Source organism: Fonsecaea monophora, assembly GCF_001642475.1.
Source record: "Fonsecaea monophora strain CBS 269.37 chromosome Unknown Scaff86, whole genome shotgun sequence".
NCBI lineage: Eukaryota > Fungi > Ascomycota > Eurotiomycetes > Chaetothyriales > Herpotrichiellaceae > Fonsecaea > Fonsecaea monophora.
Window position 1 is genome coordinate 43,633 of NW_019174017.1, and position 20,678 is coordinate 64,310.

The following is a 20,678-nucleotide window of genomic DNA, read 5'->3' on the forward strand; positions in this document are numbered from 1 at the left end:
CGAAGAGACTGCTTCATCCTTCTGGAATGGCTGCTATGGTAGGGGAGCTGATAGCAGGCTGGTAACACAGGTCATTTGCGGCGGGGGGGTTGCATGCGGCAGGGGGTTTGCATGCGGCAGAGGGTACGGCATTTGAGCTAGAGGCTGAGCTCCATGAGAGGAGGGAGGATGCAGCGGGTAGGAATTGCCTCGAGTTGGAAGTCTGGCCATATCCCGCGAACCTGGTCTGGGTGGTGCTTCTCGTCCATTGATCCCCGGAATGAGAGGGAAGCGTTACTGAGATATGAGAATATGGACTCTGTTGAAACGGGCATCGATGTTCGTCAGAAATTACAGGAGTGAAGGGTCATGGGACCGCGATCACCTCGATTACTCAAGTCGATGGATGAATTCTTTCAGCTCCGTACGATACCGAGGACCTACTGAAACTATCCCGAATATTTCTTCCAATGGGGGAATTCTCGTTTAGAGTCTTACCCTGATATCATCTCTGGGTGTTTCCCGGACTGATCATTCCGCACAGTCTAGGAAACCTCGCGAGGAAGCTTCCCTTTCCACATCCCATCAAAGACCCGGGAGTCTGGACCCCTTCTGTCTCGGGAATACCATGGAACGAGTGTACCTTGGACGTCATTGATGGTCCTCCCTCCCATCTGATTGACATATGTGCGGTATCGAGGCGCGCTTTTCTCTCTCCATCTCTTCCCATAAGAGATCATTCCGATGACAGTAGAGCATTGTAACAAGGCTCGACGCCGCCTGATGACTCGGGATAACCTCCGCGAGGCTTTGACTGGCACGGGAAAGCCATTGTCTGCGCAGCGTAGACTACGGACGACCCCCTCCTCTTTATCTTCTTGTGGTGTGAGGTACTGTTAACCGATGACCTTCTTCCGTCGTGCCGATGTCTCGTTCGAACCGTCAGAGTGGACGTGGGGAGGTTGTTCGATAAGGGCAGGTTGGGTGGGAACGATCGAACGTCGCCTGTCCTGCTCGTCAAAGTCAACGTGGCAGTCAAGAAAGGCTTGACGATACGTCGAGGTTGACGCAGCGTCGCCTTCAAGCCGAGATCCGGGGTATTGTCCGTGCTTTTCGTACCTTGTACCTCTCAGCAGTCGAGGACACTACGCAGCTGAGCTTGGTGCATCCTCTCACCCACAATCCTGACTGGGAATTTGGTGGGGATTTGGGTGGTGTAAAATGTGTTTGGCGCTCTTCGAGACCTCCTGTGGTCGGTGCCTGGTCGTCTGGCGATTGCAGTCATCTTGTCATGATAAATGGCGGTCAAAAGGCTGGGGAGTCTCCGACAACATTGAGCATCGTCTGTGTGTTACAACCAGCATTTCGGCCATTAGGCGAGCTGCAAAGAAGCTATTCACAGAACAATGGCCCAACTGGAATGCTTCCTCAGAGGTCGTAACTACGCTACCACCCTCCAGACACGAAGCAGCAGTAAGGCCACGTTTGCATAATGAGGGACCCCTTGTCGGGACGGAACAACGTGACGCCTCAACTGCGCCCTCCAGCCGCCCTGCGCGACCGACACAAACGCCCTCAAATCCCCTGTGTGCACGCTCTGTGTCATGTCCCGTTGATTCCTGCAACAACGTCGCGCGTCGAAGCCTTCGACCAGACCTCGACCCACTATCCGTCGCAGCCAGTATGGCCGGCTTACTGTTCCTCGGCCTGCAGAGCACAGAATACCTTTACACATTCTCTACCGCATGCCGCGATCAACACCGGCATCTCGCCCAGATTGCAGACCAACTCGGCAGCCTTCTCGAACCTCTCCACATTCTCAACGAAATTGTGCGTGTTCGCACATACATGGTGGCCCGCCGAACAACCAATCATACAAAGCATTAGAAGATCCATCACTCGGAGTGAGGATGCTCGATACGTGTTATACTCTCACGACGACTCCATCTCTTCACGACGGCTCCATCTTTACATAAAGTCCGCCACCTCGGCCAGACAGCTTCCACCAGATCTCGCAGATCAGGTGTTGGACATCGGAGATCAAGTTTCGGGCATCAGTTCGCCTTCAGCCGCATCGTTCGACCAATTTCAGTGTGCCCAAAACATTGAACGTCTGAATTCGAGCCTTCGCAGGCTGCCCCTGCGGTCAATACTCACCGCGGCGTCAATCCCCTTCGCACGGTCTCATCGAACACGAAATCTCGCGGCAATACACGATTACTACAGTCCTTCTAAACTGCCCCAGGAGCAGGCGCGGGAGATAGACGATCACACTTGGGAGTCAAACCAGGGATAAAGGTCTGACATCTGCATTCGAAAAGAGATTGAATATACAAGAACAAACAAGACTGTACAAGAACAAACAAGACTGTACAAAAACAAACAAGAATGTACAAGAACAAGCAGGAATGTACAAGAACAAACTCTGTCACTTGGGAGTCATTCTTCAAGAGTGTCGGAGACGAGAAATGCTTCGACCCATCAGACTTTTGGTCACTGGCCTTCCTCCAACAAGCGGAACTCAGACCATCGGCGGCACAAGGTCATTGAAAACTTCGAGCGACGGTGGCTCTGTCACGGCACTCGGTTTCGCTCCGGCGTACTGCATGTGGCCCTGCGCCGGTCTCCCTGATCGCTTCCTGAGGCTGGCAGTGGTTATCAACGAGTGTATGTGAGGTCCCCATGGCAACGAAGCCTTCGAACATCACTGAACATTCCAACAACATTGAACATTCCAACAACATTGAACATTCCAACAACATTGAACATTCCAACAACATTGAACATTCCAACAACATTGAACATTCCAACACAATCGAAGGAAACCACAATGATAGGGCAGTCCAATCCTAGGCAAACACTTCGTCCTTATGTCCTGGCAGATCAATCTTCAGCTTGCCCGTCCTCACATCCCACACCTTGACGTTGGTGTCTTTGCTCGAAGTAGCCAGCAACCTGCTGTCGCTTGGCCCCTCAGGGTGCAGATGGAAGCCGTGTGTCGGAAGAGGGTATACTGAAGTCATGAAGACTCGAAACACTCGACACCGTCACACCTCTGAAGCCAGATTGTTCATGTACCGCCAATTCATACCCAATTCATACCCGAGACTCTGGATTAATTCAGAGATGTTCAACGCAGAAAGGGACACAACGATTTCAACTCCCGGCTCCTCGGGGACTACTGTCCATGGTTTTCATTCCAAGGATGGCGATTACTTTGCACTGATCATTTATCAGGGCTTCTCTTTCTAGCTGCCATGTTGATGTCGCGCATTCGATGTCTTCTCTGCGCTGGAAGCTTCTAACCAAGGCCCTCATTCACTATTCAGTCCGGAAACTACTCTAGTCTTTGAGCACTAGATCCTTCCGGTCCGTCTCACTGATCTCCTTTGTTTGAACGACCGAGTCCATCAGAAACGTACAAGACGTTCCGAATATGGAGCTTCTACAGCGCAGAGAAATTGTAAGAGATGGAGCTTTGATTAGCCATCGCCAAAAACTCCTGTCCTCCCGCGATCAGCACCTCCTCATCCTATCTGGGCGCAAGGCTGATGTGCTCAGCAAGTTCCAGTCCGACAACCCAGATCGAGTCACAACGAGGGCGAGAGACATGGCTGACCTTGAATTCGTCCAAGGGATGCCGCGAGACATGCAGTTTAACGGCCGACTCGACGGGCTCATTCTGAACCACGGTATCTCGTGCAAAGCGAACGCGGATCAAAGTCTTGGTGAAAGACGTCGAAAACTGCAGCAGGTGGACGTCTCGAGTTCGTGACCGAAACAGCAAGAACAGCTCGTCGGACCGTGGTCTGAGCGTGCATGGACGCTGCAAGAAGGACTTTTATCCAACCAGATTTTGCGTTACTCATCCCATCAGGTCGCCGGGGAATGTTCCAGCGTTGTTGAATATGACTGATGTCAGCAGCATCCGCGCGACCAAGGCGGTGGCGACAACGATGATGTCCGGCGACGACCAGATCTCAGAAATGCTCCGATTTTCCTCGTCGATTCTGTTTCGGTTCCTCTCTGTCTCTCTCTGAAGATTCCCGAGTCCATGGTGACGGCGACATCGCTCCCTTCTCCTTCTCCTTCTCTTTCACGGTGTCTCCGCGTTCGCCTGAACAATCTGTTCCAGCTCGGCGACTCTTCTCAACAACGCCGCCTCCGTCTTCATAGCTGCGGCCTTATCCTCAAGAAGTTCCCCGATGCGGTCCACAAACGCAGCCTTCTCGCCGCGCAGGATCCGGGCGGTGTTGCGGAGGGCGTCAATTCTGTCGTCACGGCTACCACCAACTTTGGATGAGCTCGCAGGCGCATTTGACCCAGACCATTGGCGGGAAAACCCCTCCACCGCGCTCTGAAAGGAGCCGTCTCGAACGGCGCGCAGGATCGTCAGCAGCATCTTCCTTTGGTCGAATTTGGCCTCAGCATTGCAGATGAACCTGGTGGCAGGCCTTTTGCTTTTCTCGGCTCTACCATCCCGGCTGGCGTTCACCGCAAAATGGACTTTCAGCATTCGAGCGCCATCTTTCTCGTGTAATTGAGCTCCACCGTGGCGAACAGACAAACTATTTCTTCACCGAGGGTTATTTCTGCGCCATAATGGTGGTGCAGGAATTGCCATCAACCGACCATCGCCTGGAAGTCCTATTCTTAACAAATTTGGCCCCTCAGAAAAACGACAAAGCGTGTTCCTTTTGAACTTCTGGGGCTTCTGAAATTGAGCGACTACAGCATCTCAAGTTCTCCTTCAGTAGTCGCTATGCAGGATGAAAGTGAGTTGACAGACTTTACAAGTTTTCGGACGCAACATCGCTCAGCCTCAGTCAATGGGACATTTACAACTCCTCCTGACCACCAGCCGATGCTGCTGCAGGCGCACTGTCATGCCGTCCTCCTTGAGCATTGATGTCCACTCCGCGCTCGAGGGAGATCTACACCACCACCTCCTGATCACGAGCTGATGCCACACAGAGTGCATTACCATATTGTCCTCCTTCGGCATTAAAATTTGCTTCATTCGCAAAGAGCATCACTACCACCTTCTCGTGAACACAGAATGATGCTACTTCGACCGCCTCGCTGCATACCGCCGTTTGAAATGCTTTCTCACAACTTCCCACTTTGGACTACCAACATCGTCCGCTATCGACGAGCTGTTTTTGAATTCCAACTCACCTTGGATCCAGAGCGTATCTGCTTTCGATTATTATGCTCTCGAGCATGTTGAAACATAAACTTTGCTCCACAGAACCAAAAAATGCTAAACCGAAAGCGAGAGGTCCAAAGCTCTTCCCGATGAGCAAATGCCGCATACTGGACCTGAGAGGGAGAGGGACTATTTCATCTCACCTTGGGTGTGCTCTGGCCCGGAAGAAGGGTTTCCCACCTCCGAAGCAGGGAACAAATGCCATGACCAGACCATTTGGTTTGAGTTTCACACGAAATTCCCGTCATTGTCATTGAGCCCAAGATAGATCAATGACAAAGAACGCCGGAAAGCGATCTGCTCGCTAAACTCAGCCTGGAGATTCACTATTTGGTCCGGAAACTACTATGGTCTTTGAGCTCTGAGAGCACAATTACATCTGATGATGTCTTTGGAGATGGCTGTAGCCACCACCAGTGTCGACCCTTAAGCGACATCGGAAGACGCTTGTCAGCTCGATATGAGAAGCAAGCAGGACACTGATGCGCTCACTTGGAACTCAAATTCCACAGAAACCATGATCATGGTGACTTTAGCTATTCTCTCTTTGATGGATGCCCTTGCTGCTACCTAGAAATATTCCGCGACATTACCTCTGGGCTCGGCAATGTTGTCCTCGAAACCAATGTGAATGATGCCGAGCCAGAGAAACGACCTGATCCTCGATTATCATAAACAGAGCAGGAAGCCGAAGTGGAGCGCACGAGAGGAGCATGCTACTTAGAGGGGAGAAGCATCCTCCTACGTGGCCTTTAGTAAAAGGGGTTAAAAGGCCACTCGGGAAGACCCCGAGCCGGATAGGCCTAACCTACTTCAGGCCCTCGCACATCAGAGGAGGAAAGCATGCTCCTCGCACCCGAAAAGCATTTTTCTCTCATTCTTCTCTCATTTATCTCTCATCCTTCTCCCATCCTTCAAGTCTTGTCACTACTACACGCAAAGGGATACTTATTACTACAGAATCTATCTGTCGCCGAGTACTGCCTCTCTCCAATAAGGCATTCCTGATACCGGTCTGAAGGATATCTCTGCAGTGGACTCGACATTTGTCCGACACATGAACCGTGCGTGTGCTGCACGATGGCTATGATTGTAAGGGTTTGGAAAGAGTTCTGCAACTAGCTAGCCAACCTAGTAACAAGGAGGATAAATGTGAGGAGAGATGAAGAAGGTACGTCCTGTCCCCCTCTCCGTCTATCGTACGTTCCTCCGTAAGGGATACTCATTATCTTCCCCTTTCTCCCTTTTCCTTCCTCTTCCGTATATGCCCTACATTTCTCCTTACTCCTTGTCTCTCTTCCTTACCTTCCCTTACGTACGGTGTCTCAGTTACCAGGACCCTGTATCCCTTGCACCGTGCGCGTCTTGTCTAATCAGGAGGCGGCGTTAGTCCTGGCGTTAGTCCTGGCGCTGGTTCGCTAGAACCGAGTCTTCTCCTGGGTTCAACCTATCCTAATAATCTATTCCAGATTCCGAGTCTTGTTTTCGCTCGTAAGATGCCGGGTAATCGACTGGCATACGGGGGTTGTTCTAGCGTCGAGAGCTCAACTGGCGAGTCATGACATTCCAGCACACGCAAGTGGCTGCTGTCGAAGGCGAAGGCCCAACGGACAAGGGAATATTCCATGCTTAGGAAGTCAATTATTGGGAATATCGCACAACATCAACATCATCCTCAGGCAAAGTCGGCCACTCTGGTCCAGCCGCCATCACCGTCTTGCCTACGGAATTCGACGCCCTCGCCGGACGCCTTCGCCGAAGTAGCCAGCATCACTCCATTGTTTCATGGTATGGCTATCGAAGGGCCGCCCGTTTATTGCCCCACCATCCCTAGCATCCGGCCTTACTCTCTCCTCAACTGACCAATATCCAATTGAGACGATGAAGCGGCACGTCATTGTCGACCTGCCCAATGTCGAGGTTGAAGCTGAAGCATATCACACATGGCACATAGAAAAATGGCGGACATCTTTCCTTGGGGCGACACAAGCTAGAGATGGAGCCACTGGAAGACGCTCGCATCATTGATACTGAGTGTGCGTTGTGCTCGGACCCATCCACACCGCCAACCCTGAACGCTACGGGGTTAAAGGGGGCGTCTCCCTCCTCCCTATGATGGCCTCCTCACCTTGACTCCAGCGTCCGATCAGCGGGTTGCGAAGCGTTGTTGGAATCCATGCTTGAGCTGAACGGGAGAGATGAACGGAGGAGATGATTCTGAGTGACTGAAGGAAGGTATTTGAGTGATTTGGGTATGCGTCTCTGCGTGTGTTTGCGTGTTTGTGTGTGCGAATTTTGTCTTGAACTAACCAGAGGAAAAAGTCTCAGATCGCTTCGTTTGCTTTAACATGTTATGGCGACCTTCTTCACATGAACGTTCATTCACCGACGATTTGGAAGTTTTTGTCTACTGCACTCGGCATCGCGTCAATCACTGGTCTACTATTTATCAAGCATCACGAGATCAATCAAGAACTCACCAGATCGTACCCGGTTACGGACCATGCTCGGATCAGTTGGGGCTCAAGTAGAGCATCGGCCAGCTGGAATAGTATGAACACAAAAGTTTCTGCGGCGGAGGGCGGTGTCAAGCAGATTCGAGGAGGAAATTCTGATGACGGCTGAGGGCAACAAGAAACGGGTGTGATTGGCATTTGATTGTACTCCAAGTGACTCTCCTCAACACAAGAATAGAAGTACGAAAGGTTATGCAAATCATACAATTCTACGGTGTACCTTCGACCTCGCAGTATCAGGAGCACCCTTTTGTACGCAGGTAGTGAGTCATCGATCTCCAGAGAGTGATGATTCACATCGGCCGTGCCACTTGTGCAAGCACTCTCACCTCCCTCTCTGTCATGCCTCCAACTAACGCCGAGCACCACGGCGCCGAGGATGCGAAGCTCCCAAAAACATGGAGTAAGAGTACGAGGTACACGGCTGCACTCCCCATCAACGGACAAGGCTTGACCCATGTTCCTGTCGATCCGACCGAACCTCACAGAAGTCGGCAATCCACCTCAAATTGACAGCTCAACCCTTCCAATCTCACACACGAACCCGGCGGTGCAGGGGAGCGCAGGGGCGGCCCCTCGATAGACCGACCCAATATCCCTCCTCTCCTCTCGCACCATCTTCGTGACCGGAGCGACGGCCGGGTTCTGGTTCGGCTTCGGGCGAGATGAAGTGGCGAATCCTACCCTCCTCTTCTTTGACGAGTAACAAGCACAGACGAAGAAAAAAGAAAAGAAATTGACACCTAGAAAAGCCCAAAGAAAAGGGATTGAGTATTTTCAGAGCAAGGAATGGGTGGGATTGAAACAAAGGACAGAAAAGGATATCAGCTCAGACAAAGAGGGGATCGGCGAAGCAGGACCAGAACAGAGAGACGGGACAGGACAGGACAGGACAGGACAGACTGTACGGGTGGATGGATCGAGTAAAGTATATCATTGATTCATTCATTATCCCACAAAGCACAGCGAGTTGAATGGAATGGGAGATGGGACATTGGGCACGCATGTAACATACATACCATACCATACGACACTACACTACACTAGACCTAGGTCGGTAACTATCCTTGGTTACAGACAGCATCACCTTCTTATCTACATAGGTACCTAGGTAGGTAGGTAGTCAACCAGTTATAAGTCATGGGAGTATGTAGATGAATTGGTCACAATGCGTGGTCACGTACAGAGACTCAAAGTCTCAAGGACTTTTGAGTAGAGGTACTATCGCTACTTTTCCGTTCATCCCCTGCTGACAGGCAGGCCTGGTATGCCTCCCTAGCCAACGATATGGCAATACCCTATAAACCGCGGCATGTGCGAGAATAACCCGTACGTCCCCGAATGCTCATGGAGCTGCGATCTGACTTGAAATGAGTTCTGCCTGCGACTCCTGGCAATGCGCAGTGCCTGAAATGTTACTGAGGAGTTGAATGCAAGTTCGAGGCGATATGCACCCCCTACATCTTCCACCGCCCACAGACGAAGGTACCACCGTCTCGGACTCTGAGCCGCAGCCTTTTGGGCATGAAAAATTGAAGAGATGGTACCTCAAACATTCTGATGGCATCTTGCCAATACAAACCGCAGCGGCTGCCGGTTGTGTTCTATGTACCTCAGTGTACGATGCCTTCAGAGGTGAAAATGCAGTTGCAGCATGAGAGGTTAGCGACCTTCCAACCATCCTAGCACCCGGTGCGAAGATCGAAGATGAACGGAACGACCCTCCTCGGTTTTCGTCCTACTCGTAACCTGAATAGAGGTCATTCTTTTCGTGCCCTCAAGACGGATTGCTGAAGCCCTGCGAACTCGACATTGGTATCGACAAAGGTGCGTCATGACTCGCAGAGGCCGTTGTGTTTCTGCTAACAGGCCAACCACAGAGTCATTCTCCGAACCTACAGAACGTCCATTGGAACCCCTCAACAAGATACATGATGGTCCAAAAGATGTTGGCTGTATGGCGCTTGCTCGGAAGTGGCTTTCAGCTTGCCTGCAGAGAACTGGGAATCCAGCATTTGTGGGTGGATGTGATCTGCATTTTTCAAGATCTGGAACAATCGTCTCAGATGTGTTACCTCTACGGACAAGTCACAACTCCTGTCGTTGGTGTGGACAAGAATGATGCCTCTCAGCACTTTCCGAGTCGGCGAGATACCCGTTCAGCTCTTAAATGATGGCGGAGGGGAGATTTCTCGAGGTAACTCTGTGTATACGGGCGGCTCACCGCTGCCCACGTACGGCCTTGCTTTCCGCGGGCCAGTCGAGGTTTGTGAGGATCGCAATGGTGGTACAAGTCAAGATTGCTGCAAGTGTCACATGGAGCCGTCCTTCCGAGAGGTTTGCCATGGAGTGACACGGAGTTGTGGCGGAAGAGTAAAAGGACTGATCTTTCAGATACTGCAAGATAGGGAGTGGTGATACTTTTTTCGAAGCGGAGGATTTGTATAGTTCGGGGCTGGGTCAACTCCAGAACATCGGTGGCGAATGGATTGGGCAGATTTGACAGTGCAGGCGAGGAGAATGCGCGTGTGTCAAAGTTTACGATGAACTTGGAGTTTCTCCTTGAACCTCGTCGTGGACAGAGATAATCTTCCAAGAGCGCGAACAACGCGCTCGCAGGACAGTAAAGCACAAGAGGTGCCTTGACACCCGATGGTGGCCAGGTCGACCGGTGAGAAAGCACCACCGGCAGATTGGAAGGCTGAGTCCTCAGTCGTGGGGATGTAAATTCCTGATGATTGGTCCCTACCCTCCCCCAATTCCTCGTCGCGAGAAGGCCAAGGTAGAGTGACACACTGGACATCATAGCCCGATGTTAAGGACAAGTGGCACGCATCATCATTGGGGCTTCCCGGGCGGTGGTTTCTCGCTCCACACAGGTTCGGGGGGTATGACTGGCTTCCTCACGGGCCTCTACCCTCCTATGGTTTTCCCTGGATGCATCGCAATTCGACGCGCCCCACCCTGGCCCCCCGCTTCGTCGAGCTATCCGTCATTGTGGTTTCAGTTGCTACCCCTTACCCTCTTTCTTTTCTTCAAATTTCGGGTGTTCCAGCTCCAGTCGCTTTCACTCAGTTTCTTTCTTCTGAGGATTTCCGTGGTCTAGCTCTGCTCGAATTCGCTTCACCTCTTCCTTTTTTCTAGCCCCCGATGTTGCTCCCTCTGCTTCAGTTTTACCTTTCTCTTCTCCTCTACAGCTTTCTGCTCTGCAGCTTTCTACTCTACCTCCAGTCGCTTCCGCTTCGCCAGATTCTGCCTGCGGGCGAACTATGGCTCTCTCTCTCTCTGATAACACTTTCCCTTGCTCTTCTCTTCGGGTGGATCTAACTCCAGCTTTACTCCTGGTCGCGTTCCCTCGCCATCGTTAGTAACTCCTTCGTCGTCTGTTGGATCTCCTGCTCAATAAATTTCTCATGCTAATTATTTTTAGCTCCACGGGTTGCGGCATATCGTCTTCCTTTCCCTAGGCTTCAACTAGCACCATCGCTCCGTCGTCTGTGGCTGCTTCCCTTATCTTGCATGTATTACTCGGCGACTGCTTTGCTGGCGCCCACTTCCGCACCGCTCCGACCGCACTTCGAATTTCCACAGCCGCACATTCAGAAGCTCCAAGTCCCTTCACTACGATGGTCCTGAAGTGCGTACCACGCTCTGGACTCATCGACCGGCCGGGTTCGATATCGAAAATCTTATTCCTGCAATAATACAGGAAGAACATACTCTATACGCGCCGTGCCGCCACCGCCACCGACAGCTCCTTTCAGACTCAGTTCTTCGAGATCTCGGTAGTTGGACTGTTTTCTCTTGCTGTGGATGTTCGGAGGCGGTTTTGTGACAATGATAGCTTGACGGCCACTCTGGCAAGAGTACTCCACATATCGATCGGAAAAGACCTTCATACATTTGGACCACTCTTTGGAAGATTTGACCCAAAGCTAAAGTCATTGTCGGCAGGCCATGTCGTTCTGCCCAGCATCGAGCGAGCTCGGGGGGGTACGTCTGTCCAAAAGACCAGACAAGAAACTTCGCTCAAAGCGGTCTTGAATTTATTGTCGGTTCGACTTCAGTCATCACGGCCATAGTATTTATTGTGCAGGATTACAGGTTTTGATGGCAAATCTGGTGGCCATGAGGATGGAGAGACCACGAAGTTACATTTTCTGGGTTCGTCTTCAGAAGTGTGGAAAAGGCAATGGATTCGTCTATGACCGATAGTATAAGCAGGTTTATAATGCATGGTTTTCGTGCAGCTGCTTGTTCCCTATTGTTCGAGGGGATGTGAACTCGCTTCTCCTGGCGCAGTTGATGCCGCCTTGGTCCTTCAAGGACCTTTTCGAGACAGGAATTCTCTCTATGACCGTCAGACTATCATCTACCAGTCAATCGCACCTCTGCCGAACAATACCTCCAGCGTGGCTCCATCGAGATTGACGATACGGTGATGACAGCATTGGCACGATGATCCCACGAACTGTTCAAAGTCCGTGTTCTTGACATAAAACCGTCATGTTTGAGGCCTGATCCAGCGGTTCTGTCAAGATGCCTTCCAGGAAGAAGACCACCCAGACGTTGCCTTGCCTTGCCTTGCCTCGCCTGACCGAAGCGTGCAGCCCGAGACACCATATATCTCCCCCTCGTGTGTCCCTATCGAAGAGGTACTTGGATTGCAAGGCACAATCTGGACCCTGCGACTGCGTCTGAACCTCGACTGCACTGTCGTGCAACGGGCTAAAGAACACAACAAATTTGCATCCACCCGCTGCAGCATCCCGCCACCATAGCGACGAGTCTTCTAGAGAATTTGCTGGAGAAAAGCACAAGCACCCGTGAAATGGAGTGGAGAATCCAATACTACTGCTTTCCCGGCGAAGCTACAAGTACAGTTCACGCTCGACGTTGAACTTGGGTGCAGGTCTGATCCCTCTACAATCGATGTGATCAAGTATGCGATCCATCAAGCTGAGCAAAGAGTATGCCCCCCAAAGCACTCAGCTCAACGTCAGAAAAAGTGCTTGATGGATCATGTTCTACATTGATTGCAGCATTATGCCACAACTGGCTGGTCCATGTACAAAGTCATATTCAATTCAGAAAGATTGCAAAGACTAATTACTGTTCATACTTCGCAAGCTACGTCTTCCCGCTTTGGATTTGTTTGCGCCGTTTCCTACTTTCGCTTTCAGCAGGAAATGTGACCACATATTCCCTTTTTACGATAGTGTGGACAGTCTCATCTTCCGACAAAGGGAACTTGACCAAACCAATCCATTCGGTTTTGCACCCCAAGCACTACCAGGGGCTGGAAAGCTACATGGTGTAGGTGTTTCATACTGACCACCTCTTGTTGAGCCTGCCCTGGTGAACTTGGACATGGCAGAGTGGTTCGAAAGGTAGAGTCGGTGGCGGAATGGCCTCAACAGAAGGCGGCATCAGTGAACAGAACAGGGATAACACGACTAGCCAGCACAAGTAGAACCGACTACTGCGATGTTCGTGTAGACCGCGGCTGGGCCGTATCGCGCATACGAGTTGGCAGACGCGAGCAGATACGGGTTCGGGGGCTTGGTCGGGGTCGCGCACAGACACAACTGCATAGGGTGCAGCAGAGACAATTATGTACCGAGTACCTGAATTTATCTCATGCTCACACTCAAGCCTTGTGAGATGGGGAGCCAAGTTCTTTCAACCAAGCATTCAACTGTCTGCGCTGCCTTGCACTGATGGGCGTCAATGAACCGCTTCTGGCTCTCTTCTGGGACTCCGCCTTCGCCCTGCGTTTGTTGTCTCTGGCCACCTTCTCGTCATACGTGTCCTTCTTTGCCTCGTACGCTTTTAGACGCTTTTCAGACTGTCGGAGTCGGTGGATATTAGACTTGACGGTGACCATGGCTATAGTGCTTTTATCGTCGATGTTGTCTTCATCGGTCGTGTCGTCTTCGTCATATGGATCAGTCATGCTATCCTCTTCCTCCTCTTCATCTTCAATTGCTTTAGATAGTCCTCCTCTTCTTCTCCAGTATCACTCCTATAGTCGTCAGAATCAGGGGAGATGTTGACGGTATCCTACTTCGGAGACTTGGGAGACTTGGAGGTAGACTTCAGGGTAGGTTTGAGAGCTGTAGTCCTGTTAGTTATCGTCACTGTTCTGAGGGGAAGGTTGTGATCCGCAGTTAGAGTGGAATAGGACTCACCGGGTGTGGAAGGCTTCGAGGAGGAAGACCTTGCTGGAGTAGTCGGTCCAGAGGATAGTTTGACGCGGGTTTTGCATCAAAAAGAACTGCGACTGCGATAGCTAGTTACCGACTTGCGTATAGATATCACGTCAGCTTTGACATAATTAGTGAGGAGGGGGCGGGGAGCTCGTGTCCTTACACCACGTGTGATCTTGCGAGTATCACCACTACTGCCACCACTACCAAGTTTGGCTTTTCCTATGGCGGATGGGGGGATTGACACTATCCAAAGAAAGGGAAGATGAAGAGGATGAAGATAGGGCTGCCGCTGTACTGGTAAATCCTGGATACCTGAGGTTGCCCTTGAACACTGTCGGGATCGCGTTGGACATCGTGGTGACGTTGACGTGGCTATATATCGGCCCGTAGACGTAGATCTCGGGCTCGACGTCCTTCATCGTCGACAGGTTCGTGCCGTGACCGACGATCGCGACCTGCACGCACATCGAGTACATCTCTTTGCTCGCGGACTTGTTCATGTCCGTCTCCGCGCTGTCGTTCGAGCCCGTGACCACGCCCCCGTCCGCGTCGTGGTGCCTGGCGGCGCTCAGCGTGATTCTTGATACTGTATACAATGATACTGCATACAATGCTAGTATGAATCAGATTGGATTTGTATCAGGACGATACTCTTGGCACTTCCGTACGCGGAGACCTAGCCAGGTGCACAACAAAAGCGAAAACCTTTCGCCTCTAAAATCCTTTCCTTCTACTACCCACCACCGCCATCACCGCTACCACCGCCGTTACCACCATCACTAATCGTACGTACCCAGTCCTCGATCATAAGACACTTACTAACTACTATGGTGTGCCACAGTACGATCCGACCCTCTCCCCCTACAACAGCGAACGATATTGACACAAGAGTAGGATTGAAACAAGAGTAGGATTGACACAAGCAAGAGTAGGAACACGATCGATTAGCTGTGGTCCGCTGGGATCCTAGGCCGCTGCCGCCCTCATTACTGCCAATCTGGCTTTACAGCGAGGACCGGTGAGGAACGGTATTGAAATCCACGCTGGCGGCGCTCCTCATAGCCAAAAGCCTCTCTTTTGTGGTCGAGGCCTCGCGTGCATACAGTGGCAACTACGGCACGATCGGACCGTTCATGACCACGTTGGCGGTGAAGTACCTGATCCTGTGCGAGCGCATGAACTCGGTCTGTGGGTGTACTTTCTGCGGTCCGTTTTCGAGCCATGTGCGGGACGATCGTCATCTTCTACTCTGGGTTCTTGATCGCGTGCAGCAACCTGAAGGTGACCGTGTCGACCCGTGATGATCAATTTGGTCACCCCCACGCAGACGATCATGTTCGACACGGTATACATGCGCAGGCGGTATATGTTGTCGGTGTACATGATGGAGTTCCTGTACCTCTACCAGATCGTGCACATCTCCACGTTCATGTCTGTGCAGTCGCTCTCGATGAGCCATTGATCTGCCGGTATCTGGCTTGGTTTCCTCTTCCTTTCTCCACGCGTGGGATTCTATTCTCGAATATCGACAGGACACACTCTCATTAAAGGCCGAGGACCTTTTAGTCTTCTGTGATTAGTCATCATTTTCAGCTTTCAGAACTTATTTAAATACCGACCTTTTCTTCTTTCTCAACCACCACCAACTTGTGGGACAAGCCTGCCTTAGCAGCTGAAGAGCGGGCTCGACGTGCGCCCGAGAGAACTCCCACTATTTCCATCAACCAAGGAGTCGGTGGCACTCGAGTTGGCGCCGTGCGAAACGATAAAGCTCCAGGAGACCTCCCACTCCATCAACCAAGGACTCGATGGCAAGGAGGTACTCAAGAGCCCCAAAGTCCGTTGCTGAATTTGACACTCCACGTTACTGTTCAACTCCACGTCGCGCACATGATCATACAGTTGGGCACGATCACCACCTTGTCTGCGTACCCGGACACGCTCATCCTCGTGCTCACGCTGGATCGCGTCTCCACGATCGTGATCTCTCCCGAGAACATGTTCGCTATCGTGTACAGCACCCTGTGGATGCACATGTACTTGTCGATGTTCCGGCAGACGGTGTGGTGCCTGGTCAGCTCTGCCTCGAGTTTGTGCGTGTGTACAGCGACATCAACATGGTCAGAGCTTGACCGCAACCCCATTCCTGCTGATGTCCACGTCATTGTCGGTGTACGTCAACCAGTGTACGTCCGCGGCTAACCTCATCTTCGTGTCCATGATCACCTCGGGGTTGTATATCAAGTTCACGTACGAGTACAGCACCTTCTCCTTATCCACGGCCCTGAAGATGGACGGAAACACGTCGGCCGCAAAGCTGATGACGGGGCACTCGGACGTGTTGTCGCCTCCCCTCGAGATGGTCTCGCCCCCCGATCAATCTCGCAATCATCAACACGATCCTGGACTCGGGCATGACGATGGTGGTTTTTGTATACGCGGTGATACACGCCTCTGAGGCCGTCATAGAACGTGCTGGTGTCCATGCGCATGTTCCTGCTGTAGGGCAGGGTATCGACCACCATCGGCATGTACAACCATTCCGGGGTCACGTCCGTTGTCCTGTTGCTGTGGAGGTTATATACCTGCTGCTGTGGATGCTACATACCTGTTGCTATGGAGGCTACATTCCTATTGTTGTAGGTGTTACATTCCTGTTGCTACGGGTGTTACATTCCTGTTACTGTGGGTGTTACATACCCGTTGCTACGGATGCTACATACCTAGAGCGGTGGAGGTTACATACCTGTTGCTGTGGAGGTTACATTCCTGTTGCTGTCGGTGTGTAACATACCTGTTGCTGTTGCGCTGGAGGTTGCATTCCTGTTGCTGTGTTGCTGTGGATGTACCTGTAGCAGATCTCGTACATCTTGTTGCTGTTGACCACGACGTTGCACAGGCACACGTGTCTCCACGCTCTCGATCCACGTCATGTTGGTGAAGATGGAGCTCGATACGGACTGGACTGGTGACACGTCGGTGATCCCATACACGTACTTCTTCGCGTACTTCTACATGACCGTCTCGATGGTGCTACACATGGTGCTACGCGAGGGCTTGTCGTTGGCCACGCACTTCGCCGTCCACGATCACCTACATCCTCATGTACATGATGAACTTCGACTACTTGTTCGCATTCTCGTTACAGTTCCAGGCCATCATGTTGTACAGACAGTCTTTCACAACACGCCACCGAGGTCGTTGCCGGGACAGTGCCAATGCTCGAATCGAGCATGTTGCTGGGTAAGTACACGAGTATGTAGATCAAGTTTGCAGGGACAACTAGTTGTTCGTGATTATATTTTCGATTCATGATGAGGCACAGCATGACGAGCACGACGAGGTACATGTTCCCATCATCAATCCCGTGATAAATATCATTTACACTCAAGTAGAGGTGGTTTCTATAGAATACGGGCCTTGATCCCTGCGCACCTGCAACCTGTGCCCTTTGTATGTGAAATTCGAGAAGTAGCAGCTTCGTATACCCTCTTTTCACCGACTTCAACCTCCATCACTTGGTTCTCCGTCCACCGCTACCAGGGTGTTCCAAAATCCTTTCGATGGTTCGGCGAGGGATACCCTGCCATCTCACAGCTGATCGCACGCGACGCCTCCCTCCACCTCTTCTCCTAGGCTGCTCCAAGGCAGGCTAGACTTGTGGGAGATAACCAGTGATTGTCCGCCAGGAGATAATGTGTTGTGCAGGGTAGAAAGTAGATGTTGATCCGGTCGTCTGGCAATAGTTCTTTCAGACGTTGGTCGGCGCCGTAACAGCGCGCCTCTTTACACCATCCGAAGGGGAACCGTTGCCTTTCCGCATCATGAACATGGGGATGCGACCCAGACAACCCGGCTCTTTGGACACCAACAGAGGTTGCTCTTTGAGAAAGAGGTAGCGCGCCTGGTCGGGAGTATATCTTGACCTGATACGAGCGTGTCCCAGAAGTTGGCAGCGCGGGTTGGTCGGATGGCGCGGAAGATCGATGTCGAGGTGAGGGTCGGATAACGAAGGAAGGATTTCTCGGTACTGACGACGGGGTGAAAGGAGGAGACAGCAGCCGTCAAACAGTAGACCGCATAGAGTCGAGAACCCAGGTTGCGGGTAAAGTTGAGAGAATGCCTGAGAGACAGTTAGAGGAAGTGTTGACGCGGACTGGACAACGGACCGAGAAGACTCTTTCGTCTTGCGTTGGAACTTGGACTTGCCCTCTAGTCCTGCTTTGTCAAGCCTCGTGCATGGGGCTCGACACCCTCCCGTCCCTTCGCAGAAAGGGAGAGGAACTATCGTGTAAAGTGGTAAGTGGACTGGGGTGGTGAGGCTGTCGCTCGAATGAACTAGCTAAAGCGTATGATTTGTTCGAAAGTAGCCGCGGCATTGGGCAGCTTCTAGCCGTCAATAACGCGTCCCATGCCAAGTTATCGACCCGACGGTCAGCGCCTACATTGGCGCGTAGCTACCTGTAAAACGTCGATCAGCGCACTCATGCACGTTGCAGATATCCTTCGCCCTTGGACGAGAGACATTGTGTGAATAGCATCAGTTTGAAGTTCCACGAGAAGGAGGACGAAGCGGCTGGGAAGCATGAGAATGGGGAGGCCAAGTAAAAGAAAGGCATGTGTCGTCCATCCTAATTGAGTCTCACTTGCAGGAAAATCCCCTGGCGCCTCTCTTCGATGCAGAACGCGCGTCGGCGCTGGACGTGCAGACGTCGACTGCGCCCGTCCACAACGTCACCACCGTGGGCCAATACCGAATCTACCACACGATGTACCGGACCGACCGTACCATCCTCGTCGTCGCGGTCGGCCTCATGCTATTAGCCATCCTAGCCATCCTACCTCTCTACCGAGGCCTGCCTAAGCCTCACCGCGTTACACTGGGTGCGTCGTGCCGCGCGCGAGCGCATGGACGTGGGCTCCAAGCTCGAGGAGGCCTGGTCGTCCTCTGCCCTGCGGTTTCTGAGAACTCTCTCATTCTCTCTCCGTTCCTTCTCCTCCACGGTCTTCCCCCACAAGGCCGTGTGAGTCTTTGGCTGCCCTCGCAGAGCAAAAGCAGGATAAACTTACTGGATTGCCAGAAGACAAAACAGGTTTCCAGTACAACAAACTACGACAAATCGAGAACAACGAGGCGGACGGATTCATACCATTTACGCCTCCTTCTCGGAAGCCTCTTACCTGTCCAACAAACTTTCCTCAGAACCGGCCTGCGGGATTGGGCGGTATTCTGGGGATGATCATGAACCGCACCCCATCTTGCTGAGATCGGGAGTGCACAAGGATGGGGCCTGGGCTGCGCAGGAGATCATCGAAAAAACAAAGACTGGGACAAGAGGCAAGAGGATGCCGATAAGCTCAAGCAAGGTCATTGGATACGGAGCAGTAGGAAAAGACTGGCGCGCCGCGGACTGAGAACGAAAGTGTGCTCGAGAACTGTCGAGGCTAGGCCGCCCTCACCATTTGTGCCAAATTCATCAGCACCCACGCATTCACGATACTACGACGGCTACTGACTGCTCGGCAGGAAGATCAGCCTGTCGCCCTTCGAGGTAGCTAAGACCCTGCACTACTCGACCGTGGTCGACGACCGAACCGGCACCATAATACCCTACAGTGTCCTCGACGTCGACAACAGGAAGAGGCCCGACCGGGCACCGCAGTCTGGCTCGAACCTGTCCGCCGACGAATTGGTCAAGATCCTTGGTTCCCGCAAAGTGCGCTACGGCGAGGTCACACCTAATATCCTCGGGCTGGGCTGGGCCTGGTCGAGTGTACCGACCCAGCCAAGGCGGGAAAGACTCTATGATTGATTTTCAGGGTTGGACATGGTGTGGTTCGCTCATGTGAAATTCCTCTAAAACACAAAGTTCACGAGGCTTTCTGTCGGCCATGGTGTATACTTGTCAGGGTTGGGCTCTAGGAGAAGAAAGAGGGCATCCGCGAAAACGGGCGTGCATGGAATCCATCGACGACGAATGTGTTATGAGTTACGGCCGCACATGGCATGTAAAGCCACGGGGCCGTCATCTTACTTGCAGCGTCTGCCAGCGAGATTGGACCAGCGACCTGGCATTGCGATGTATAACGAAAGAGAAGAAAAGGTGCATTACGTTGATTATGCAATACGGACGCTGGACACGGTCTCAGGATTCGTCTATGTCACGAAGTTACAGTAACATGTCTTTTAACTCTAGGTCGCATTGGCACGCTTACTCGAGGTGCTAAAGTCTGGAGTTCACGGTCATGACCACCTTGCTCTCCTTCATCATGTACGACGGCAAGACCATGGCCCACGATGGGTCCACGTTCCTGCGCAGGCCCTTGTATCCTGCTCGACAACATCTCCCTGAACCTCTCCTCGCATATGCGGTTCCACTCGCCGCGGACCCGCCCTGTCCATGTGTCCACCGCGTCGCTCTTGTCCATGGAATTGATGCAGACCACGAACTTGATGGTGGCCTCGGACATCGGCTTGTCCATCGGGCTGTGCATGTTTCAAAGCTCGGCTCCTCAGTTGGTCATGCTCCCGTTCGCGAACTCGTGCTGGCAGATGTGCAAGATCTGGTTTGTGGTGCCGCACGCGATGCAGAAGAAGACTACTGAGTTGCACATCTTCGCGGTGATGGTCAGGTACGCGCTCAACTTGTTGACCACCTTTTCGACCGAGTACCAGATGTTGCTCTTGTTCTTGTACATGTTCGCCAGACTCTCCAGGTTCGTGTCCGCGTACAGCGACTCCTTCGTCCCGACGTCCATGAG

At 52.1% G+C, this 20,678-nt stretch overlaps 6 protein-coding genes across 6 annotated transcripts; 3 read left to right on the forward strand and 3 right to left on the reverse strand.

Moving 5' to 3' along the window:
• Nucleotides 1-1,471: 1,471 nt before the first annotated feature.
• On the forward strand, nucleotides 1,472-2,275 carry AYO21_09131 (hypothetical protein; the record flags this gene model as incomplete). Its single annotated transcript, XM_022659069.1, has 1 exon — nucleotides 1,472-2,275. One exon carries the CDS (start codon nucleotides 1,472-1,474, stop codon nucleotides 2,273-2,275), a length of 804 nt encoding a protein of 267 aa, XP_022508608.1.
• Nucleotides 2,276-3,415: 1,140 nt separating this feature from the next.
• Nucleotides 3,416-3,754, forward strand: AYO21_09132 (hypothetical protein; the record flags this gene model as incomplete). The annotated part of the gene is made up of 1 exon (XM_022659070.1): nucleotides 3,416-3,754. One exon carries the CDS (start codon nucleotides 3,416-3,418, stop codon nucleotides 3,752-3,754), a length of 339 nt encoding a protein of 112 aa, XP_022508609.1.
• Nucleotides 3,755-4,075: 321 nt separating this feature from the next.
• AYO21_09133 (hypothetical protein) lies at nucleotides 4,076-4,495 on the reverse strand (the record flags this gene model as incomplete). Its single annotated transcript, XM_022659071.1, has 1 exon — nucleotides 4,076-4,495. The coding sequence occupies one exon, from the start codon at nucleotides 4,493-4,495 to the stop codon at nucleotides 4,076-4,078; it is 420 nt and encodes a 139-aa protein (XP_022508610.1).
• An 8,859-nt stretch (nucleotides 4,496-13,354) lies between these two features.
• On the reverse strand, nucleotides 13,355-15,299 carry AYO21_09134 (hypothetical protein; the record flags this gene model as incomplete). The annotated part of the gene is made up of 6 exons (XM_022659072.1): nucleotides 13,355-13,709; nucleotides 13,772-13,828; nucleotides 13,896-13,981; nucleotides 14,077-14,159; nucleotides 14,212-14,495; nucleotides 15,115-15,299. 6 exons carry the CDS (start codon nucleotides 15,297-15,299, stop codon nucleotides 13,355-13,357), a joined length of 1,050 nt encoding a protein of 349 aa, XP_022508611.1.
• Nucleotides 15,300-15,806: 507 nt separating this feature from the next.
• On the forward strand, nucleotides 15,807-19,729 carry AYO21_09135 (hypothetical protein; the record flags this gene model as incomplete). Its single annotated transcript, XM_022659073.1, has 6 exons — nucleotides 15,807-15,989; nucleotides 16,042-16,348; nucleotides 16,816-17,021; nucleotides 18,569-18,721; nucleotides 18,771-18,940; nucleotides 19,444-19,729. 6 exons carry the CDS (start codon nucleotides 15,807-15,809, stop codon nucleotides 19,727-19,729), a joined length of 1,305 nt encoding a protein of 434 aa, XP_022508612.1.
• Nucleotides 19,730-20,034: 305 nt separating this feature from the next.
• On the reverse strand, nucleotides 20,035-20,675 carry AYO21_09136 (hypothetical protein; the record flags this gene model as incomplete). The annotated part of the gene is made up of 3 exons (XM_022659074.1): nucleotides 20,035-20,073; nucleotides 20,133-20,403; nucleotides 20,458-20,675. 3 exons carry the CDS (start codon nucleotides 20,673-20,675, stop codon nucleotides 20,035-20,037), a joined length of 528 nt encoding a protein of 175 aa, XP_022508613.1.
• Between the last annotated feature and the right edge of the window lie 3 nt (nucleotides 20,676-20,678).